The following is a 25,747-nucleotide window of genomic DNA, read 5'->3' as shown; positions in this document are numbered from 1 at the left end:
AAGGACCCCTTTGGCAAAGTGTCTGCGAGGTTAGACTATGGCCCAGAATTTTAAAAGTATTCTAGAATCAAATTGTATATTAAGAGATTACACTGTATTTTATTCACTAGAATGTAATCATTTAAGGATCTTTAGTATTCAGTTAAGATCTCCTTGTGCCACAAAAACATGAATGCAATGAATTATGCAGTAAACTCAAAATACTCAGTTTGCAGACCCAAGTATATAAGCTTACATGATACTGAACAGCAGCTAACTAGGACATTTGGAAGGACCTCAAACATTTGCACAAGCTTTACAGCCAGAGTCCTCTGGCCAGTTCTCCTTAAAAAGTGAACTTTTGCCTGTTTGAATTATTTAGCTAAAAACAATCAATATGACTTAGTGTGAATAACTTGACAACATTTTAACGGACATATTTGTTATTCAATGATTTTATTGCATGATGATCGGTAAAATTTCAATCTAAAAAGTTGCTGTAGTCATGTGTTACTATATAGCCATGTTAGATTTTTTTTTTTTAAATAGGTGGTTTCTTAAAGAAACCTTAGAAGCGAGCACTTAGTCTATGGTGAAACTGACAGTTATTTTCTTCTAAGGGTTCTGAAGAGTCTTGTATAGCTCATCTCAACATTGTAACAAGTAAATTAATCTGAGGATAATCAGCAGTGCAGTCAGTCACAAACTAAAGAACTCATGTCAAACCACTTATCTGTCAACACTTATGTGCTCTCTGGTTTCTGGTGTACTTGAAAATATATAAAGGAAACAGGATACGATTTCTAACAAAGTAACTACCTACAGTTCATACAACAATGTATATCAGAGCCCTGTGCAGATACAAAATTTATATCCGCGGATATAGAGTGGATATCAGCGGAGCTGCAGGCCTCTATCAGGAACCTCAGCGGCAAAAGCAGCTGCTCGCAGGAGCCAGCGCCAAGACTGGGCAGCTCCTCCGCATGGCTGTACTGCCCCCAGCCTGCCCATTGGGGCGGGCACCAGGCTCACTGGCAGCTGGTCACGCTCCCAGACAGGAGTCCCTTCCACGCAGTGGTATGAGTCTCCTGTACTTTTAAAATTAACAACAATTAGAATTATTTTTTCTACTGTTTTCCTTAAGTGGAAATAAAAAAGGTTATCAAATTTAATACTAACCCATCAAATACTTTTTAAAGGTGAAAATAAACACATCATTGCATAACACTTACGCACATGCTTAACTTTGAGCACTTCAGTGGTTGACTTCAATAGGACTACTCACATGAATAAATGTAAGCACATTCGTAAGTGTTTGCAGGGTTAAAACCAATAAAACCAATGGGATATCCTCCTGAACCCTACTGTCTTTTTAAAATGAGTGATTTTTAACAACCAAGCTTATTTACATTTTCTTTTTATGTAATTCTTATGGGGGCCAAAAAGCAGCAGCATTCCCTACACCTAAGAAATAGTGAAAATAAGTCTGGGTAAATTCATAAGACTACCTTATCCTTGCAATAGGCATAGAATTAATTTTCAGTTGATAGCACTCTCCAGTTCAGAAATTCTCCTTGACAAAGTAAATACAACCATAAGTGCCACCTTGCTCAATTAACAAACAACAAGTGAGCCATCACGATCGCTGGCAGGGTCACCTTCACCAGCTCGTAACAGCAGCAGATGCAAGTTGTGATCCATGATGCTATCCTCTGGGCAGACACCAGGCCACTCTTCATCCTGTCTGCGACCACAAAACAAACAACTGTGTAGACTTACGGAATGGCTTCATTCTATCTATTTAGAAGGCCAGGGCCCATCTGACGTCCATGGTATGCATCTGTTGTGAGAGGCTTTGGACAAAGGACCAGCAAGTATATGTCTTAACCAGTATGGGAGACAACCTTGGGTAGAAAGGCTGGGTGCGGACTCACCTGGACCTTGTCTTTATAGAAGATTGTGTAAGGTGGCTCTGATGTGAGTGCCCTGATCTCGGACACCCTACGAGCCGAAGTAATAGCGACTAAGACGACCACCTTCCAGGAGAGAAACAGGAAGCCAGGAGCTTGAAGTGGGGACCCAAGAGCCTTGACAGCACAAGACTCAGGTCCCAAGTGGAAACCGGATCCCTGACATGCAGATAAAGGCACTCCAGGCCTTCCAGGAACCACACTGTCATGGGATGGGCAAAGACTGACCAGCCTTGAAAGGGAATGCCAAAATGGCCACCAGGTGCACCTTGACCTAAGACAGTGACAGGCCCTGGAGCTTATGGTGCAGCAAATAGTCCAGGATGCCTTGCAGCGGGGCCTCTGCTGAACAGATGTGACGATCCAAGGCCCAAAACGTGAACCCATTCCACTTTGCCACATAGGTAGCTCTGATGGAGTGTTTCCTGCTGGACATCAACACAACACCATCATTCATCCCCACTTAGTCAGGCTTAGCTACTTAGCAACAGCCAGGCTGACAAGTGCAGTGCTGCCAAGCTCAGGTGCAGCAGATTGACATGGCCCTGGGACAGCAGATCTGGCCGAAGAGGCAGCTGCAGGGGGGTGGCTGCCAACAGACACAGCAGCGTACCAAACCAGTGTTGACAAGGCCACGCTGCGGCTATGAGGATGACAGTTGCTTTGTCTTGCTTCACCTTTAGCAGGACCTTGTCGATTAACGGCACTGGTGGGAAGGTGTACATCAGCACTCCTGACAACAGAATCAGGAAGGTGTCCGACAGGGAGTCCTTGTCCCTGCCCTGCAGAAAGCTGAACACGTGGCACTTTCTGCTCTACCGGGATGTGAACAGGTCCACCTGGAGAGTTCCCCACCTGTGGAAGATTAGACTGACCACTTCTGGATGGAGCAACCACTCGTGGCAAGATGAGAAGGTTCTGCTGAAGCTATCTGCAAGAACGTTCTTGGTTCCGGGCAGATGGGCAGCTACCAGGTGAATGGCATGTCGCACACAAGTCCTAGAGGCTGAGCACTTCCTGACGAAGGGCCGAAGACCTGGTGCCGCCCTGCGGGTTGACGTACTACATCGCAGCAGTATCATCCATCAGGACTTGCACCATCTTGCCTTTCAGGTGGGGCAAGAAAGCCTGGCAAGCCAGGCGAACCACTTTAAGTTCCCTGACATTGATATGAAGGGCTAGATCATGTTGTAACCAGAGGCCCTGGGGGTTGACCTTTCCCAGGTGGGCTCCCCAGCCCAGATCCGACATGTCTGAGACCAGGGTGAGCGACGGAGATGGGGTCACGAAGGGAACTCCTTGCAGTAGTCCAACCACCAAGAATTACACCACCAGTCCAAAGACAGTAGGACATGGCTCGGCACCAAGAGCACTCAGCCTGGGGGTGCCTGCTGGGAATTTAAATCAAGGCTCGTCACGTTTGCAGAGGCCTCAGATGAAGCCACGCGGTCATGTGGTCCATCAGTCGCAAACATGTGTGGGCTGTGGTAAGTTGGTGGCTTTTTCTGTGGGAGATCAAGTCCACCATGGCCTGAAGCCACGCTTCCAGAAAGAAGGCCCTGGCCCGCGTGGAGTTGAGAACCACTCCAATAAACTAGAGTTGGACTGGCGTTAACATAGACTTTTCTGTATTTAACAACAGGCTCACGTTGATGCAGGTGGAACGCACCGGATTGAAGCTTCTTTGCACCTGCCCTGGACACTTGCCCTTGATGAGCCAGTCATTGAGGTACGGGAACAGGTGGACCCTCTGCTGTCTGAGGTAAGCCGCCACTGGCGCCATGCACTTGGTGAACATCCTTGGGGACGAAGATAGGCCAAAAGGGGGTGCCATGAACTGGAAATAGTGTCCTCCCACTATGAAACTGAGGAAGCGCCTGTGCCCCAGGAATATGGAGACATGGAAATAAGCGTCCTTCAAGTTGAAAGAGGCGTACCTGTCTCCCAGATCCAGGAAAGGGATAATGGAAACCAGGGAAACTATGCAGAACTTCAACTTGTTGAGGCAATGCAGGTCCAAGATGGGTCTTAGGACTGCTTTGGCCTTTGGGATTAGGAAATAACGGGAGTACAGAATCTTCTTCCAGGCATGCCCCAAGGAACGTCCCCCACTGCCCCCCCCAGGCACAGGAGCTTTTCAGCCTCCTGAATGAGGAGTTGCTTGTGAGAAGGGTCCCTGAAGAGGGACAGGGAAGAGGGGGAGTGGGAGGGAGGAACAGCCGTGCATTGCAGGATATAGCCCCGGAATACTCTATCCAGGACCCAGTGGTACGAGGTTCCCCTTAACCCAGACAAATGGAAAGGGCGGAGACAGTCCAGGAAAAGGCAAGAAGGATCTGGGGAAATGACTGGGGCATTGCTCTTGAGTGCACCCTTAAAATGCGCGCTTCTAAGCCCCAAGGTGTTTGGCAGGCCCAGGCTGCGCAGATGAGAGGAATGAAGAAGGGCGATGCCAGCTGAAGCTATTGTCCCTTCTTTTTGAGGAACTCTGGCAGGGCTGCCAAGGCCTTGGTGGTGGGGGCAGCTGGAAGAGCTTCCAAGCAGACTGTGGCATATGTATGCCCAATGAGCGAAAGGTGGCCTTGGTATCCTTCACGCCATGCAATCTGGCGTCAGTCTGCTCCGAGAGAAGACCCACCCCATCAAAAGGAAGGTCTTGGCTTGCAGTCTGCATGTCCTGCGAGAGGCCTGCTACCTGGAGCCAGGAGCTATGCCTCATAACTAAGGATCCGTGTTTGTCATGGAGGTCACGGATTCTGCGACTTTCCATGACTTCTGCAGCAGCCCCACATGGCTGGCCCAGGAGCCACCTAAGCAGCTCGGGCAGCCCCCAGGGCAGTCACACTGGCTGCTGCTGGGTCAGTCTCAGAGCCCCCCAGCAGCAGCAGGAGTTTGGGAGGGGCAGGGGGGCCTGAGGGCCTTGGCTTACCTGGGAGGGCGCCTCTCCCTCAGCTCCCCTAGCTCCACATGCTGCCTCTGCCGGCAACCAGGTACTGCCCCTGCAGCTCCCATTGGCCATGGTTTCCAGCCAATGGGAGCTGCAGAACCAGGTCTTGGGGTGGGGTGGAGCGGAGGCAGTATGTGGAGCTAGGGCCACTGCTTTCCAGGAGCTGGGTAAGGAGCCTGCCCAGTCCCCAGCGCCCCCCGCCATGCCCCTCTGGGCCACTACACTCCCCTCCCCAGTACCTGTGGCACCCTGAGCGCCCCCCCCAGTTTTGGTCAGGGGTATTATTAGTAAAAGTCATGGACAGGTCACGGGCCTTGAATTTTTGTTTAGTGCCTGTGACCTGTCCATGACTTTTACTAAAAATACCTGTGACTAAAATGTAGTCTTACTCATGACCACAGAAGATGCGACTGCCCAAGCCACATAGTCCACCTCATCCCAGGCCATTTGCAGAGAACACCTGGCTGCCGCTGTGCCCTCCTCCACCAAGATGCTGAATTTCTGGGCTAATCCCTGTGGCAAAGACTCCAGGAACTCGCATAGTTGAAATTGTACCTGCCCAAGAGGGCTTGGTGGTTTGTCACCTGGAATTGCAGGTTGGCAATCAACTAAGTCTTTCTCCCAAAGAGATGCAGTCTTTTGGCCTCTTTATTCTTGGGGGTACAGGAGGAATGGAGTTGCTTATCTTTTTCACTGGCAGCAGAGACGATCAACGAGCCCAGGGGAGGGTGGGTATACAGATACTCTTACCCTTTGGCCAGAACAAGCAGTTTTTCCTCTGTCCTGTTGGAAGTGGGAGGGATGGACGAGAGGGTGTGCCATAGGGCTTTGGCGAACTTGAAGACCCCTACGTGGGATAGCAAAGCAACGCGGGCAGGGTGGAAACTGAGAGGAGTCCCTCTGCTCTGCCATTTCCTCCACTTCCAAGCCCAGATTTTCTGCCACTGTTTGGAGCAGAGCCTGATGCTCCCTGAAGTCATAGAATCATAGAATATCAGGGTTGGAAGGGACCTCAGGAGGTCATCTAGTCCAACCCCCTGCTCAAAGCAGGACCGATTCCCAATTAAATCATCCCAGCCAGGGCTTTGTCAAGCCTGACCTTAAAAACTTCTAAGGAAGGAGATTCCACCACCTCCCTAGGTAACCCATTCCAGTGTTTCACCACCCTCCTAGTGAAAAAGTTTTTCCTAATATCCAACCTAAATCTCCCACACTGCAACTTGAGACCACTACTCCTTGTCCTGTCATCCGCTATCACTGAGAATAGTCTAGATCCATCCTCTTTGGAACCACCTTTCAAGGTAGTTGAAAGCAGCTATCAAATCCCCCCTCATTCTTCTCTTCTGCAGATTAAACAATCCCAGTTCCCTCGGCCTCTCCTCGTAAGTCATGTGTTCCAGTCCCCTAATCATTTTTGTTGCCCTCCGCTGGACTCTCCCCAATTTCTCCACATCCTTCTTGTAGTGTGGGGCCCAAAACTGGACACAGTACTCCAGATGAGGCCTCACCAATGTTGAATAGAGGGGAACGATCACGTCCCTCAATCTACTGGCAATGCCCCTACTTATACACCCCAAAATGCCATTGCCCTTCTCGGCTACAAGGGCACACTGTTGACTCATATCCAGCTTCTCGTCCACTGTCACCCCTAGGTCCTTCTCTGCAGAACTGCTGCCTAGCCATTTGGTCCTTAGTCTGTAGCGGTGCATTGGATTCTTCCGTCCTAAGTGCAGGACTCTGCGCTTGTCCTTGTTGAACCTCATCAGATTTCTTTTGGCCCAATCCTCCAATTTGTCTAGGTCTCTATCCTATCCCTACCCTCCAGCGTATCTACCACTCCTCCCAGTTTAGTGTCGTCTGCAAACTTGCTGAGGGTGCAATCCATACCATCCTCCAGATCATTAATGAAGATATTGAACAAAACTGGCCCCAGGACCGACCCTTGGGGCACTCCGCTTGATACTGGCTGCCAACTAGACATGGAGCCATTGATCACTACCCATTGAGCCCGACAATCTAGCCAATTATCTACCCACCTTATAGTGCATTCATCCAGCCCATACTTCAACTTGCTGACAAGAATACTGTGGGAGACAGTGTCAAAAGCTTTGCTAAAGTCAAGGAACACCATCTCCACTGCTTTCCCTTCATCCACAGAACCACTTCTCTCGTCATAGAAGGCAAATAGTTTTGTCAGGCACAACTTGCCCTTGGTGAATCCATGCTGACTGTTCCTGATCACTTTCCTCTCATCTAAGTGCTTCAGAATTGATTCATCTGGTGGTCTGGCTCGTGGAAGACCGGAGACTGCCTTGTCCAAGGACGAGGATGACTGGGTTACCGGAGGAGGTTCCGGAGCTTCAGCCACCAGCAGGGAGGGGAGATTTAGGGCTGGGTACTGCTTCCTCTATCCCAACCTCCGAGCGATCTGCACGCACTGAGCCCAGTGCTGTTAATGCACCTGATGCCGCCTGCTGTTGCTCTGAGGCAGCAGCCGATTGCTGGGAAGGGGGCATTGCCATGACTGTCATTCACCATGAACCCCAATAAGGCCACTGGCTTTGATGCCACTGCTGCACCGTCACAGTCGATGTGGTGTCAGGGCTCCAATCGCACCGGTGGGACTTGGGCAAGTGGCTAAACCCTCCCTCTGTGCTGGAGGAGTCCCCTTCCAGCGACCACAGAGGAGCCGACAATGACTGGGTGTGCCTGCTAACAGTTGCAGTCGGAAACGGTGATCGGAGCAGGATGAGCAGTGTTGGTACTGGGGCGAATGGTACTGGCGCCCAGGAGTCCGGAGCCTGGATGGGGATCATTCTCATGTGGTAAGCAATGGGGATCTTTGACAGGAAGCCGACCAGTAGAAGGGCGAGCGGTGCTAGTAATATGGAGACCGGACGTTGATCTCTAGGTGAATCGCCTGAGTGGTGGTGACCACAATTGCAGTGCCAGTGATCGGGGGTGAGCCCCAGAGAATCGGGGCTGTGGATTTGGGGAATTGCGTCACTTGGGTGGGGAGTGCAGTCTTTTTATCAGAGAATCATCAGCTATCTCCCCCAGGAGTCACGGCGGCTGGCTTGCACTCCTAGGGAGCCTTTGCCGCATCCTGCTGCCTCAAGGGCACCGGTGGAGGCCTCTACTCTCTCCGGGCTGGGAAGGCCTGGGAAGGTGCCTGCAAGGGTTTCGGTCCCATACCACTCCTTTGAGTCAGTGACAGACCTTTTGAGGGGCTCAGAGCCCCAACAGGAGAGGCTCGCATTCGCAGCTCCGGAGTGGCTGGACGGGCTGAACTAGGTCCCTTGCCCGAAGACCCTTGGGCCTTTTTGCCCAGTGCTGGGGAGCTGTGCTTCTGCGCCTTCTTCTTCGGCGCCAGAAATGTTGATCGGTGCCAGGCAGAGCCCAGTGCTGGTGGTGCACGACACACCGATGCTGAAGCGCTCGCCGATTCTTGGTGGGAGGGCTCGAATATCAGGTGAAGGGCCGACTCCATTAGAAGGGCTCAGAGTTCAATATCCTGCTCCTTCTGAGTTTGTGGCCGAAAGTTTTTACAAACTCTTCTCTTTGGTGAGTGATTCGTCCAAGCACTTGAGACAACAGCCATGGAGACCGCTAACAGGCATAGGCCTATTACAGTCGGTGCAGTGCTTGAACCCGGGGGACTGGGTCATGCCCCACCTGGGGCAAAGTCCCACTGGGGACTCTAACTACGACAATAACTATCAAGAACAATTAAAACTATGTACAAAGCCCTAAGGCTGAATGGCTCTTAACAAGGCGAGAAAATCGCAAGGCAAGGGAGAGAGGCGCTCCAACTAACCACCACGGGTAGTAAGAAGGAACTGAGAGGGCATAGGGCCAACAGAGCTTGATATACCATGGCATGCATGCGGCATGCGTGCAGCACTCCAGAGGACACCACAGCCAACCCTACGGATACCACTAAGGCAAAAGTCTCCAATGACCATGCACATGGACGGGCACATACCTAGAAAGAAATAGACATGAACAAGCACTCGAAGAAGAAGGAGGATTTCCCCGGAGATGGCTGGGTATGGGCCTGTTGATTGATGCCAGAGCTAGAGAACCTTCTCTGAGGTCTATGATTTTTTCCAAAAAGAAAATCAAATTGCCTGGGCAGATATAGAGGTTGCCTAAAGTATTATGGGCAGTACTGGGTGTGTGGCAGTATTTGCTGTCATCTCTTGGGCTCAGGGGCATTTTCACCTAAGGATTAGACAGTTGCCTGGGAGTCTTTAAATTAATCTAACTTATTTTTGTCCAAGACTAAAAAAACACCATGAAAAGGTGGTCCTCTATAGTCGGTTTTACGTCGGGTGCTATATCAGAATTATGTAGCCACGACTTTTTTCATTATTATAACACAGGCCATAATACTGGAGGAACAATCCACCACATCCAGTGCAGACCAAAAGACTTTTTGCTGGCCATATGGCCCTCTACCATTAAGCCTTGAAGTCTTCCACTGTGTCTTCAGGAAGTTTCTCTGGTTATTTTGACAAAGCTTCCCAGCACTTGCAGATTAGCTATAAAATCTGGAGACACAAAGTGGAATATATTTTTCTGCCCAAGATGTCCAGTCATTTGGGCTCTCTTTGGGGGCAGACTTGTTTCTCCCCTGCCTCAATGTCTTGTTGGCAACCATAACCACCAGGGACTTCAGACCCAAATGAGAATAAAAACACACTAATCCACATTCAGGGACATGGGAGTGCTTGTCTGTGTGAGCGAACAAAGCTGGTGTGTTCAACAGGACCTTTTCTGGTTCCAAAAGGACCTCACTAATTAAAAGGGCTACTCTTCCTGGGATTGCCCCCTGAAGGCTATCCAGTAGCTTACAGGTATTCTTGTGCAGTAGCTCAGCTCATCACCAAGGTCCAGCGACTTTTTGAATGAGGTGGAGACCACAACCTGGCAGATTGAGGGACTCCCCAGGGATGACACAGAGACCAACAGAGAAGGGAGTAGGGCATAGGGAGACAAAAGGTGTCAGGCCATGCTGATCTGTTCTTACAATATCATCAGTACTAATCATAGTACTGACGGTCCCTCTCCAGAGGTAGTCTGGATAACTTACTGGACCTAGTGCACCTAGCTGGGGATGGTGAGGAGCTAGACAGCCCTCATCTTGAAGGGGGCCTCGGAATATTGAGTCAGCTTAGGTGGAGCTACTGGATGATCTGATTTGTCTCGCACCCAGCAAGATAGAGACAAGTCAGTACTGACGATGCACAGTGATCTGTGCCCAAAGAGTCCATGAGACATAAAAGGTCTCACATCCAAATAAGGTACACAAAGAAGCTTCATAGTCAATGCTGAGGAATAAACTAACAATTCCCTGGTACCAAAGCAATAGGCACCAAAGTTAAGAGCACCCATGCCAGAGTGGAAGGGTATCCCAGTATTGAGGAGCGAGGCGGCACAGCGGACTGTGCTGAGGTGGAGCCCTTAAATGGTCTCTTAGCCCATACCTAGGTCAGTGACTGCCCAGGTGCCAAAGTGGTCAATTGGCCAGGAGCAACAGGTGGCACCAAGGGACCAGTAAACACTTGTACTAAGGGCAAACTGGGGTCAGACAGGTACAGCAGGTCCCTTGCCACCATGTATGCCTATGGGGTGATATGTAGAGAGATTAACGCCACTGAAACAATGTCTGTCAGTACTGGACTCAAAGGCAGTTGCATGGACTGTTCCGCAGTCCACAGTATGGTACCTGGATCTTCTCACCTGAGCACCGGGGAGCACCTGGATCTTCTCACCTGAGCAGAGGTGGATGATTCAGCTCTACCCTAGGTATGTAGTGAGTCACAATGTTGTAGGAAACCCTTTTTCAAGGATGACAATGAACCTCTCTTGGAGCTAGAATGGCCTCAATCAGCCTTATGGATCCCCTTGAGAGGAACATCAGAGGAGGATTGGCCCCTCCTTCTTGGAAAGGAATCAGAGTCCAGAGGCCTGAATGAAGCTGTGGAAGGAGGCAGTGGTTGAATGAGTGCTAACAAGACGATTGGGAGCTAGGACCGCTGCCGAGGCAGGCCTCATGGTTTGCTCCATAAGGTTCTATTTGAGGTGCAGATCCCTGGAAATCTGCATATGCTTGCCAAAGGATAAGCAGATGCACATCTCTCTTTAGTGTCCCCCTCACCAAGGCACAACATAAAAAAAGTGGGGGGGGGGGATCCGTGGTACTATTGGGAAAAGAAGCCCCACGTGATAGATAGTGCTTGAAGCTTAGAAAGTGCTGCGTACCCTTGGTGCCCAGCACCAACTAAGAAAGAATAAAAACAGAGCAAAAAATAAATTTTAAAGGAAAACCTAAGTACAGGGTAGTAACTGCCAACTGTTTACAGAGCAATAGATGCTGACTAGGTGACTGTCCAAAAAGGGCAGAGGAAAATGCTACAGGGCATTCTAACTCAGACTGTGGGTGGAAGAAGGAACTGAAGGGGGTCAGGATAGCAGCACCCTTACACGGTCTCAAGAGGGACCACAAAGATATTAAAGATCCTGGTGGTTTTTTTTTCTTCAGAATGACAGCCCTATTTGAACTCTAAATACTTGTTTGTTTATTTCCATACTATCAAAATATAGTAGGGCTGTCAATCGCAGTTAACTCATGCAATTAACTCAAAAAAATTAATGGCGATTAGACGCACTTCTAACAATAGAATACCAATTGAAATTTAATAAATATTTTTGGATGTTTTTCTACATTTTCAATATTGATTTCAACTACAGAGAATACAAAATGTACAGTGCTCACTTTATATTATTTTTATTACAAATATATGCACTGTAAAAATGATAAAAGAAATAGTAGTTTTCAATTCACCTCAAAAGTACTGAAGTGCAAACTCTTTATCGTGAAAGTGAAACTTACAAAGGCAGATTTTTTTTGGTTACATAATTGCACTCAAAAACAACTCAGTGTAAAACTTTAAAGTCTACAAGTCCACTCAGTCCTACTTCTTATTCTGTCAATCGCTAAGACAAACAAGTTTGTTTACATTGACAGGAGACACTGCTACCTGCTTCTTTTCTACAGTGTCACCTGAAAGTGAGAACAGGCTTTTGCATGGTACTTTTGTAGTCAGAGTTGCAAGGTGTTTACATGCCAGGTATGCTAAACATTTGTATGCCCCTTCCATGCTTCAGCCACCATTCCAAAGGACATGCTTCCATGCTGATGGAGCTTGTTAAAAAGATGTGTCAATTAAATTTGTGACTGTACTCCTTCGGGGGGAGAATTGTATGTCTCCTGCTCTGTATTACCTGCATTCTGCATATAATTTCATGTTAGCTTAGCAGTCTTGGATGATGACCCAGCACATTTTCGTTTTAAGAACACTTTCATAGCAGATTTGACAAAATGCAAAGAAGGTACCAATGTGAGATTTCTAAAAATAGCTACAGCACTCAACCCAAGGTTTAAGAATCTGAAGTGCCGTCCAAAAATCGGAGAGGGACAAGGTGTGCAGCATGCTTTGAGAAGTCTTAAAAGAGCAACACACTGATGCGGAAACTACAGAACCCAAACCACCAAAAAAGAAAATTAATCTTCTGCTGGTGGCATCTGACTCAGATGATGAAAATAAACATGCATCAGTCCACACTACTTTGGATTATTATCAAGCAGAACCCATCATCAGCATGGAAGCATGTTCTCTGGAATGGTGGTTGAAGCATGAAGGGATATATGAATCTTCAGAGCATTTGGCATGTAAATATCTTGCAACGCCAGCTACAACAGTGCCATACTAACGCCTGTTCTCACTTTCAAGTGACATTGTAAACAAGAAGCGGGCAGCATTATCTCCTGAAAATTGTAACCAACCTTGTTTGTCTGAGTGATTGGCTGACCAAGAAGTAGGACGAGTGGACTTGTAGGCTCTAAAGTTTTATATTGTTTAATTTTTGAATGCAGGGTTTTTTTGGACATAATTCTACATTTGTATGTTCAACTTTCATGATAAAGAGATCGCACTACAGTACTTGTATGAGGTGAATTAAAAAAATTTTTTTTGTTTACAGTGCAAATACTTATAATCAAAAAATAAATATGAAGAGAGCACTGTACACTTTGTATTCTGTGTTGTAACTGAAATTAATATATTTGAAAATGTAGTAAACATCCAAAAATATTTAAAATAAATGGCATTCTATTGTTAACACCGCAATTAATCGCTCAACAGCCCTAAAATATAGCCTGTACTATCAACTGATATTTTCACTTCCTTTCCCCAAAAAATACTGTGTAATATTGGGATCAAATATTCAAAAAGTAGAGGTCTGACGTCAGTGCAAAAAAGCTATGCAGAAAAGTACACCTCCACTGGCACATCTTGTTATTTCTACTGTGCGTACAAAGAAGATAAATGTACATGCAAATTATTAGTTAGCTACCCACCTAATCTTTTTGGACGTGTAATTATTCAATTTGTATACACAACAGTAGCCCACAGTCCTGAGCATCTTAATTTTAAAATTCTAGCCAAGAATACCACATTTTTCCTAACAGATGGATGAAGTCATCCTATACAGAGATTCTATGAAATACTCTGGAATAATTCTGGATCAACTATATTTATAGTGGTAATAACAATACCACTATCAATTGTTTTTTGATTGACAATTCCTATGCACTTTTAGATAGAATCCAAGCACTTGTTGTCAGGAATGTTCTAGCTGTTAAAAATTAAAGAAATGAAAGAGTAAAGAAAATGCCATTAATTCAGTTACCTGTCTAATGTAAGATAGTTCTCAAAAAGCATTTCCAAAAAGCACATCACACTTAGCTTTCAAGACCGTAACTAAGTAAAGATTTCCTAAAGAATCTTAATATATAGAGTGAGAAGAAGTTGTGCTGCCCTCAAAATATTCAAAACAGAAAAGAGTAAGAAGAACTAAATTAATTTTATGGACTACTGTTACAAATACGAATTGGCAATGATACAACGTAAATCCCCAAAGAAGGGTAACTTGTAGATGGAGACAAACACTTGAAATATTGGGAAAAAACACCACAAATCAAAAGCAAACAAAAAGCCCACAAATACATCTCATATTTATTATACAAGGACTGTCACTCACTGAAATTATGTATTGTATTAAGCACAGACTCAATCCTTGTTTGGAGAAGTGTCTAAAAGAATAATACCCACTCAACAATTCAGTAAATAATAGGGATTGAAAGTAAGTAGCCCACTTGTTTTCTTAGAGATATGATCATTTTAATAGTCTTATAGGATTCCTGAAGAGTGGGTCTGGGTCTATGGAATAAATGGATATGGAGATCATGTGGGGGAAGGTTGTAAAGACATTCAGTCCCTGGAAATTATCACCACCACCAAGCTGGAAGCAGGCTGCTGAATAAGGCATTCTGTAGAAGAACAACTTCTGCTTTAAATGCCACCTGAAGAAGTCATTAAGCAAGTGATTGTTCACTCTGCTAAAGAGGGAATATTAGCTGGGTTTATAAAGTCATAGGACTAGTTATTTTACTCTATTGATCATGTGTTGCTGTGGCATTGTCTAAAAATCCTATGGCGACTGTTTCCAGAGAAAGAAAAAAAGCAAGTTTCCACGCTCTGCTCAACCAACTCACCACAGACCTTAACTGCATGACAGCTGGGAGTGGATACAAGAAATCCTCTGGATTGCTGTAGGAGGATTCGCCTTTCCTCATAAAACTGAGGCCTCATCCTACTCCTGTGGATGGCAAAACAAGCAGAACTGCTCTATTCAGGGCTGAAAATATGGAAGAACAATTAGTGCATTTTTTGACCTTGTATTTGCTCTCTACTCTTTCTGTCATCTTACTGCTGGAAATAATGTGGGGAAGAGAGAGGAGTCCTGCTTCAAAGACGACTGCTAAATTAAGAGCTTGTCTACACAGCAAGGCAAAACATGCCAGAGGTATGTGATCCGAGGAGGACTGCATCAACTTCTCTGTCAGGAAGAGTTTCAGTTTCATATCTCTCACCTTCCGGGTATGCTTGGAAAAGGAATAATGCATAATGTGTTCTTCCACAAGGCAAATGAAACACAAGGAGTGCCCATCATTTATAAGCATAGTGGAGTCACATAAGTAACAGCTCTTGTAGACTGGTAACTCAGCCTCTGCTATGATCCTAGAACCCTTATACAGAGGGCTGTCAAAGCTAAATGATACTTAATTGACCTAAACAACTATTTTTAAAAAATATATATGCCAACATGCAAAAGGAAATTTAGTTTATGAACTAAAACTAACTAATCAACTAGTCCTAAAATCTAAAGTGAAAGGCACAGTGTGCAAGAAAAGTGGATATTGCCAAGGGTTGCAATTTCCAGCAATGGGTAGTAAGAAGGACCTATAGGGTTGCTGGGACTACTCCACCCTTTATGTTCTCGGTGGAGGGCATGAGACCATCCAGCGCACCGGTGTGGCCCTAATGAACGCTGCTACCCAAAAATAATCAGATCGCACACACACATGTAATCCATGTGCACCAAAAGCAGAATCTATGTGGACAATCACTTGAAGCACTATAATTGAGAACTATACAGAGAATATAGTTAGCATCAAACTAGATTTTGGCCATGTCCACAAATCATAGATTTCCGCCCATTAAGTTATAGTTCAGCAGAAGATACTGAAGGTAATAACCTTCTATCTCCTAATAAAATGGACAAAAAGAAAGTTATTTGACTGTCTTGGTTAGCACATCCAAAAGGGGAGGATTTTGAAACAGATAGATAATACTTCAAATTTAAGATCAAGGATATTTACATTAAATAGGCATATTATGAAGGACTATTGAAACAGAAATTTCTATATCCAGATTAAAATATGTAACTCTGAGTCACATGAAGAGTCCTGTGTTGAGAAAAATGTTCTAAATGTATTCCAAAGGCTTTACAGCCTTCATTGCTAAACCCTGAAGCAGACTTGTTAGCAAAAATACTCTAGGGTGAAGGAAAGGATGCTTATCTGCCCAAAATTCACCATGAAGTCAACACAGAACTCAGATATCCTCAATTATAGCACTAAGAGAAAATGACAGAGTGGGAAAAAGGCAATCTCATTGCTTACCTCAAAATTCTGTACTACAGACTTGAAGTAAATTCAGCCTCTGAAGAGCTGTCCTCAAGCACCTTGTATAAGATTCAGTGAAGTAGCTGAATTTGTCTATATAGGAATCTCAAAGAGTTTGTTTTCTTCCATTCCACCATTAACCTACGAACCATCTGGCCCTGAACATTCTACTAGCAGACTGAGAAGTCTGTCTAGAGTGCCAAAGATAACTGTCACCCATTAGGATCTGGAAATTCCCAAAGGGCCTGAACAAAAAAAATCCACTGAAAATAGATGCTTCAGCCTTGGTAGTATTGAAGGAAAACATGTTACTAGTCTGATCCAATGGGATCACAGATAACAGATCACGCAATAAGATTAGCCCTGGCAATTCAATCAATCAAAGAACAAAAGAAACATGGCGGGAGGGGCACAAGAGAAGACAACCACATTCTAAATGCATTGATCCTAAAAAGTTTCCATCTGCTAAAAAATTCGAGTAATTCCAGGATCCAGACAGATACAGAGGTAAAACGGAAAGTTAAATTTTTAATCTAATGAAATGTAATGGCCAAAACTGATTTCTTTTTTTTTCCTGCATGCTTTCAAAACTGGTCAATATAATCTTACCCCAGAAGAATTTTGGCATGAACTTCTTTGTTAGTCCTTGAGATTTCCCTCAGAGAGGTAATTTCTGCATCAAACCAGAATCCTCTCTCTTCTGGAGTCTCTACATTGTAGTTAACCATCACCATATCACCCACATTGAGTTCACTCCACTTCAAAATGGTTCTTGCTCGTGGTCGAAGATTATTGGCACCCATTTCTACTATACCATTCTCTGGATACCTTGGGGGGGAAAAAAGTTACAAATTAGTACTTCCACTATTATATGAAATGAATCAAAGGGTAAAATTTTAAAAAGTGCCTCAACTGACTTAAGAGCCTGAGCCCCATTTTCAAAAGTGTTTTGGACTCCTAAATTACTTTTGAAAATAGGATTTCTGTTATTTTGACATTTTTGCCTGTTCTCTGACTATGGTCCTGGCTACTTCGGATTTGAAAAACAGTTTTAATCAAAACCACACAAAGAATCATGTTTATGTAAGGTTTTTGCTAGAAAGATGCTAAAAAAATTTAAAATCTGAGTATTAACCTGTCCCAGTCTTCCTCCTACTAGGGTCAATAGCAAAATGCCCAAACATTCCCACAATGAAAAGAAACAAAGATTAGAAATGGGATTTTCAAGATACTAGTCTAACTCTACCCCCATTAAAGTCAATGGGGAAATTCCCCTTGACTTCAATGGCAACACCGTTTTTGAAAATCCAGCCCTACGTGTACAGCATTTACCAACAAAATTATGCAAGATGAAGATAGCATAGGAAAAAAAGTATACATTTGTTCATCAAACAGTAAGTAGACAAATTCCAGAGACAAGCAAATAAACACTACTAATCACAGAAAGAATGTTTCTTGGACTCCCTATCATATAAAATGGCTGATAGTTTTAAAATGTTTCTCCTTTTATTTTAGTGATTAGCACTTTAGTAAATGATAAAATCTAAAAAACTAAACAGTACCATATTTAAGAATTTCTCTCACCAACCATGTAGTAAGGATTGCAATATTGTAAAAAAGGCTTCCTGAAGAATTAAAGATCTATTAAATCACAGAGTTTTTCATTTTTTAATAAAACCCCATTTTTTTTTTAAGTTATTTTAAGGAGACACGTGAATTGCTAGGTTTTTACAAGCAATCAATCTTATTTTCCTCTAAGTGGTGGGGCATATTATTCCAGCACAGACATACACCACACTAGAATTGTACTGTAAATACTTCTAATGAGCTCCATTCCTTTAACTTGGGCAATACCTATTTAGCAGGAGTAATGTAGTGATATCTATTTGAAAGATAGCTACAGTAAAATGGCATGAGCATAGAGTGTGCTCAGGCTTTTGGAGGAGCCAACTACTTAGTATAAGAACATACTCTCCTTAAATCCTCTGTATAGATCCATTCTTGCACAGAACTCTGAGCAGAAGAGGAACATGGGGGGGAAGAGAGAAGACCACAGCAGTAAAAACGCATCTGTCAGCAAACCTAAGGTGTTGTGTTATTCCTTGTTGCAAACTCCTCCACCTGGGGAGCTGCCCAGAACTGGAAAATGGATGTTCCTATGTCTGAGTGACAGGATCATTTGGAATGATTGAAAAACAACCTGCTCAGGTAATCTGCCAGGGTATTTTGAACCCCCAGGCCATGGGTCACTTTCAGAAATATACAGACAGGACTGCTTCCCAACAGAGCAGTGAGGACCAGGCTTCTCCCTGCTCGTTTACATAAAACACAGCAATTATATTGTCGATCAACACCAATACATCCATTTGCCTGATGTGAGAAAGGAACTCCATGCAAGCTAAACAGATGGCCCACAGCTCCCGGATGTTTGTGCGTAGACTGAGATCTTGGGGTGACCAGAGACCCTATGTCTGCAAGTGTCCCAGATGAGCCCCCAACCCCATGTCGGAGGCATCTGTGACAAAGGCAAGAGTGCTGAGGTGGGGCAAAAGTAACTCCCTTGCATACAGTGACCAGATGTGTCCACCCATCTAGAGAGGGTAAGATGTGACTTGATATGTGCACTAACATGTCTATGTGGTTCTTTCTTGGAGAATATACCTCTGCCACCCAGTCCTGATGGAGTCCCAGGCTCAGTCTGGTGTACTGGACCACATAAGTACACACTGCCATGTGCCCCATCCCCTTAAACAGCTTCTCACCACGGTGAGAGGATAAGCCTTCAAGTCCAGAATAAGGCTTTGAATTGTACAAAATCTTGTCTAAAGCCATAAAGCCCTGGCATCTGTCAAATCCAGGACCATACCAATAAATTCTATTTTCTACATTGGAGACATGACTGACTTGTCTGATTTGATCAGGAGGCCTAGCATGTCAAAGGTGGATCAGATTATGTGAATGCTGACCACCATCAGTGACACAACCTCCAGAGGAATGCTACCACCACCACCACAACCACATCTCTCCACTATTTTTGGAGTTGGAGGCAGGGAAGCTGGGGTCTGCCAGAGGACTCTGGTAGATTGTAAGACAGTCTCAATTAATCAGTAGAGCTATTCAAGCTAGAGCTGCAGATGTCAAAATGTCCACCAGTTTGAGAGATTTTTCCTTGACCTCCTCTGGTTGGATATCTAGGGCCATAGCCATTCTCCTCAACTCCTCCTAATGAGTCTTAAAATTGTCCCGAGGTGAAGAAATAGGTTCATCTGGGAATGAGGAAGAGGGGTGCTACCAGTACTAGGAGCAGGTCCAGTTCCTGTTCCTCTTCTGGCTGATCGTGTGAGAGACCCTGACTCTGCTTGGTAGTGATGCTATGGTGGTTGCAGAGACAATGCTCCTGACTCCCAGTAAATGGAGTTGGCTGAGATGGTTGTGGGGATGCTCTTGTTTGGTGGGGGAGCCCATGGATTCCAAAAGGGCCACTGGCACAGCTCAAGTCCCCAACTATGCATAGCCCAACAATCCCTCCCTACTGGTACTGAGGCAGAAATCAGGGTGGCCATTCCTCCTGATGGGACTGGCTAGGTTGGGATACATAGGAATCCACTTCAGTGTGCGATGAGTAAGAACTTTATTGCTGAGACCAAGGTGGTACCGTACACGTTGGTACCAGTAAAGAAGGCAGTCTCTGAAGAAAGGTGAGCCAGAGAGATCATCTATGGCTTTCCCCGAGATGGTCTCGACCTATCTGGCACCCTGATAGCCACATCCGATGGAGCTACTTAGTATGGAGGTGATGACGCAGGAGACACCCCTCAGGCGCCAGTGCCAAGAGTCTCTAGAACCCCTGGTGATGGTGACAACCTCAATTCTCTTGCAGCCTCAAACGCCTCAGGAGTAGACGGTAATGGGAACATACTCGACAGTACTGTGGCAGGAGGAGATGCTTCGGGAGCCAGTCTCAGCAGGCCCACGCTGGGCTCCGGGAATGTGCACTTTTGGGAATGCTTCCTCTTTGAAGACTTCAGTAGTGTGCTACTGACTAATGCTGAGTTGGTCAGTATTTGGACCAAGATAGAGGGCTCAGATGGAGGCTGTAGCAACAACTCCATCAACAGACTTTTTAATTTGATTGCTTTGTCTCCTCCTCTCCCCTACTTACAAATGCCACACTTGTCACTTTTATGAGCCTCCCCAAGCTCTTAAGGCAGCTGCGGTGAGGGTCACTATTAAGCATTGCCATGCCACAAGAGTGACAGCGTTTGAAACGCAGAGACCACAACATATCTGACACCGGGGCTAGTACCCAAACTGGATAGCAGAACCACATAAAACAAAAACCACCACAACCACAAATTATTTTTAAACTAAACTAAACTATACGAGGTACTATTTACACGTAACAAGTAAAGACCTGCAGAAGCAAGGACCAGGAGTTCCAACAATTATCACGGGCGGTAGGAAGGAACTGAGGGGGCACTGGGGGAGCTCTGCCTTTTATGCCTGCATAGTGTGTGCAAGACAGCAGATGGTGTTTGGGCTGCCCCAATGGGTATTGTTAAGGGTAAAAATTCTCCAACAACTGTGCACTAGAGCACACAAACACCTATAGTGGAATGGACATGTGAAATCAATCCACTTTTCATGTGTTCAAGGTAGATTAACTCGTTTGTTGTGTAGGCAAGGGTTGGGATAAAATTAAACAAGACCAGTGATACGTACTGCAGAAGAATAAGGTTATTTCCATTTGCCACCTCCCAAATTATTATGCAACTTTTTAGCAGTGGATTGCTCTAGTTTTATAAAAGGTGGGTCTATTAAATAGAATCTGCCTCCCATAGGGCCAAAAAAATTTCAGCTGCATTGAGGTTTACGATCCCAAAGGCCTGCTTCTGAAAATACTATCAGGCATAGGGCTAATTATTGAGAATAATAAATAATAATAACAATTTGTACTTCTATAGTAAAGTCTGACTTCTAATATGAAGAATGGTGGAATTCTACCAACCAGTAAGTTCCCTATCCTATCCCTCAAAAATCTCCTTCCCCAGAAAAACAAAACACAAAACAGAAGAGGTAGGAAGAGAAAGGATAAAACAAATCATACCCATTTCAGGTTTAGATCAGACCTCAGACAGTATGCCTACTTTTATCTGGCTTTACTTTAAAAAAAAATTCAGCTTATTTATACACCTCTAAACACAAGACTATAAAATCTAGACCTCAATTATTGTGGTAAAATATGCCACTACAGCGTTAGGAAAAGAAAAAAACGTAGGGCAGTGTAAATGAGCAGATATACAAAGGAACAAAAGAAAATCTTTTGAGAACACCAAAACTATGAAAACATTACAAAATTTTCTCAATTATTTTCACTAAAGAAAGTAGATTAACAGAATCCTAATACTAGAACTATTCATAGACTCAAATGAGGCTAGTAAAAGGTATTTTCTTCTTTATTGCCTTTCTTCTTTTTAAAGCTTCTGTCATATCCTACAGGAGGTAACAGAAGTTGTGTGCTCTTCAGCAGATTTCCTACCTATATAATACATACTCCTGAGAGCATTCTGCACCAAAAAATTAAAAATTCTGCACACAATATTTTAAATTTTTTCAAATTTTATTTGTCAAATAAATGTGGAGACTCCAGCATGGCATTTGGGTGCACAGGCCACTGGCTGCACAGAGGTGGGAGATTACTGGGTTTGGATGTGGGGAGCTCAGTGCAGTGGGGATCCAGGTGCAGCTGGTTGGTGCTCAGTACAAGGGGATCCAGGTGCAGGTGGCTTGTTGGAGTGGTCCAGGTGCAGCGGGAGTGGGGCTTGGTTGGTGCAGGAAGCACGGGGGGGAAGAGTTGGCAGAGCTTCCTATAACCGGGGGAGAAATCTGGGGGTGGGTCTGACATAAGCCCGGATGCTATGCACGGAAAGAGGAAGTCCCGTCCTCCCCAGCCCAGGCAGGACTAAGCTGAGCCCAGCAAAGGGTGGTAGTCACCAGCTAGGTCTTCCCCACTCCCACCACCCACTCCACAGTGATTTACACCTCTGCCAGCTGCCTTGGGCACCCAAAACATACTGCTGGAGAGGGTTGCATGATCGGTCTTGTGGCTTCCCTTTACTTCCCAATCAGAAAGTCATTTTTCTGCAGGGAAGCAAAGCAAATTCTGTGCATGCACAGTGGCACAAAATTCCCCCATAAGTAAATAAATTGACAATGAGCTAAATTCTGCTCTTAGAGTACATTCACTCTGCAATTAAACACCTGTGGCTGGCTGTGTCAGCTGACTCAGGCTTATAGGGCTCGAGATACAAGGCTGTTTAATTGCAGTGTGGATGTTTGGTCTTGAGCTCCAGCCTGAGCCATGGGACTACACGAGCAGGGAAGAGTCCCAGAGCCCAGCACCAGCCCAAGTCTGAACTATAATTAAACAGCCTTGTAGACTGAGCCCCCACACACACACACAAATCAGCTGATATGGGCTGGTCATGGATGTTTAATTTCAGTGTAGACATACCCTTAGTTGTACCACTAAGTTTGGTTTACCGCAGCTGTAGAAAATCTGATATAGTAACCTCAAGCTACAAAAGTTCTTTAGAAATTAAATTCACAAAGGGCTCCAGTATGGGTTTTTTTAAGTTATAAGCTTAAGCATATAATATTTAAAAAGGAGAAAGACAAAAAAGGAATAATAAGGATTAACAGATATTGCACAAAAGAAACTTTCTTTTTTAGCTGTATCCTTACTGAACCTACTTCTAATTTTAAATCTTAATACTAACATAGCAAAATTCTCATGTGGTCTCACATCTCTATGGAAACCTTTCTTAGCAATCAGTTGCCCATGGAGCTTTGGAGCGGAGCCCAGAGCTGGAGCATGGAGCAGCTCTGGAGCTGCAGGTTTTGCCTGGAGCTGGAGCGGAGCTCCAAAGCCCTGGTTGCCTATAAAGAAAGTTTCCAGTCTTCCTTGGCCACAGGCGGTATTTGAGCATTCCTAACATGTGATACAGAGAAATGTATTAACCCTATGTCACTATACAAAAATCTTTTCCTGGCACCAAGAAATTCCAGAGTATCCTTTAATCCTTTTCCCATCCACCATCAGAAGCTGATGTAACAGAAGAGAAAAGACTCTAAATTCACATACTGGAACCAAAACAGGACGTCAGGACTTTTTTTTGCTACAACGATATACAAGGTCAGTTCTAAGACTCAAGTTGTTACAACTCCTATTTAATTTTCCCCATATTTGTAATTTAAACAAAACCCAAGCTCATTACAATTTTTTTTTAAAAAAGAGTTTTTAAATACACAATCAGAAATGTGTAACACACCTAACTGAACAACAACATTACAGCATATCTTCAAAAATTAAAGATCTTTGCAACTTCTAAATTAAGGGTATATTCTACAGTATCTTACCACAGACCTAACTAAAGTTTTTCCTATTCATTTCCTTTTTAAAAATAAATGTTAAATGTACTATTACTTCACATTAACACTACCAAAATGGAAAGGAATTTTGGTTCTTGGTCTGTCTGCCATTATGTGAATTTGGACTTACAAATATCTTTTTCACCAACCACAGGCAGAGACATCACCCCCCACAAACCCAACCCTTTGGATCTGTTCCTCTTTACCAGTTCAGCCATTTACCATTATGGTAATCTAAAACAGGGTTTCCCAACCTGTGGGTTGGGACCCAAAACTGGGTCAACAGAATGTTTCAAAGGGTTACGTGGCAGCTCCTGTGGGTCCTGTCCCACAGGGCTGGCTGGGCTCGCTTCCCTGCTCCAGGCACTGCAACCTCCAGTGTCCCAGAGCCACTTAGGGTTTGGCCCAGCTGTCATGACAACAGGAGTCCAGGTAAGCCAAATTTGAGTAAGTGGCACTGTACTCCCTGAGCCAGGTCAAAACTCCACTCAGATAAATTTGATCCAGTCGGGGGGCAGGGCCAAACCTGACTGGCACCGCAACCCCCGAGGTTGCAATGCCCAAAGCAGAGAGCCAAGTCCAGCCAGTCCCACAGCACAGGAGCTGCAACTGTGGGGTGAATGCCAGGCAGCAACCAACTCCCCTCCCCTCCCCTCCCAGTAGGTAGGACCCAGCCAAAACCACCCTAGGGGCTGCACCCCCAAACTGTTTACTGGGTCACGACAGGCCATAAACATTTACAAATGGATCCTGAGCCCAAAAAGGTTTAGAATCACTGATCGAAAAGACATAGCTGACTCTTCCTTCTCTTTAGAGGCTTCTACAAAGTCATGCTTCCCTCACCCCTCAATAAATTGGGCAAGAAAGAGGAGCAAAAGAAAAAAAATTCATTCATTCAAACAGGAGGATTTGGTAAAAAATCTAATTCATTTTTCTCTAAATAATGCAGAATGTGGGCTCCTAGGGCTCGTCTATCCCACTTTGAAAGGGAGCAAATCAAAGTGCACTATGGAACATTTACTGAGTGGTGGCAGCAGGGTGTCCCCCCAACACACACACAGTTCACAGGAGGCTAGTGCAGGGTAGATTTACACCACAACTTGCCATGATCTAAATGTTCGTATAGACAAAGCCCTTACTGATTGAACCCAGAAAAATGCTACTAACAGGAGAGTTCAAGCTGTACCATTGTATACAGGTACTGGAGTTCATAAGTAAGGCTGCGAGTCTGTCATGGATGTCATGGAAATCACAGATTCCGTGACTTCCCGTTACTTCTGCAGCAGCGGCAGTTTGGGTGTGTAGGAAGGGGTTCAGGACTAGGGGCAGGAGGTTGGAGTGGGCAGAGGGGCATTTACCTTGGGGTGGGGGGCTCCCTGGCTCCCACTGGCAAGGCCCTGCAGCTCCTAGGCAGAGGGGCAAAAGGACTCGGAGCTGCCCGCACTGGCAGCTCCCATTGGCTTCGGGTCCCAGCCAATCAGAGCTGTGCAGCTGGTGGTCGTGGCGGGAGCAGCACACGAAGCCCCTTGGCTCCGCCTCTGCCGCCTCGGAGCTGCAGGGACACGCGGTGCCGGGTAGGGAGCCCCTGCGAGTCCTGCCAACCCTCCCCCTATCCAGCACCAACGGGGTCCCAAGCCATCTCCCCCCACATCCCAAGGTCTGCAGAGAAGGCATATTGTCATTCTCCCGGACATGATGTCTGGCTCATGACTCCCCCGCCCTTTTCTGACCGCCAAGATGACTAGTGCCAAGTAAAGACAATCATCACTCATACGGACCTAGAGGTATGTGGTTCCTAAATAGACATCTGAAGAAGTCTCATCAACCATGGATCCTTCTGGAGATTTCACTCACCAAAGCAATCTTACTAACAGATCTTTGCACAATTTGAGACATACTGCCTGGAACCTGAGTAGTCTCACCTCCTTTATAAGGATTATTCCCAGAATCTAGATTTCTTATTAAAACCAGAAACACACCAATTAAGTAAGTTTACAGAGGATTTGGGGAACAGTCCCACTGTTATGTGGGAAAGAAGGTACATTTCCTACATCTCTTCACTAAAGAGATCTAGGAGAAATTTCAAGATTACTTTGGTTTGGTTCCAAGTCCAATTTATCAGAAAGTGCAAGTCTCAGCTCTGGAAACTTTGAGGTCTCACTAATCAAATTCCAACATACTGCTTCAGCTGTACATTTCCAGATTTCATAAGTAAGTTTCTCAAAGACATCTACCCCACCCATTATTCAGGAACCTCAACTTTGTATTGCCAATCCCCGCTAATCCTCTCTCTGAGCCAAAGGGAGAAGCATCCGTGTCAAGATG

General features: G+C 45.1%; 1 protein-coding gene across 3 annotated transcripts in view; it reads right to left on the bottom strand.

The window, feature by feature from the left end:
* UHRF2 (ubiquitin like with PHD and ring finger domains 2) overlaps nucleotides 1–25,747 on the bottom strand; it is a 179,199-nt gene that overhangs the window by 93,022 nt on the left and 60,430 nt on the right. For all 3 annotated transcript variants that reach the window (XM_075128768.1, XM_048851776.2, XM_048851774.2), the window contains exon 4: nucleotides 16,601–16,819. In XM_075128768.1, coding sequence (XP_074984869.1) covers nucleotides 16,601–16,819 — 219 coding nt within the window. The remainder of the gene's footprint in view (nucleotides 1–16,600; nucleotides 16,820–25,747) is intronic.

This window comes from Caretta caretta, chromosome 5 (genome assembly GCF_965140235.1).
Source record: "Caretta caretta isolate rCarCar2 chromosome 5, rCarCar1.hap1, whole genome shotgun sequence".
NCBI lineage: Eukaryota > Metazoa > Chordata > Testudines > Cheloniidae > Caretta > Caretta caretta.
This window is presented reverse-complemented; position numbering and strand designations above follow the sequence as displayed.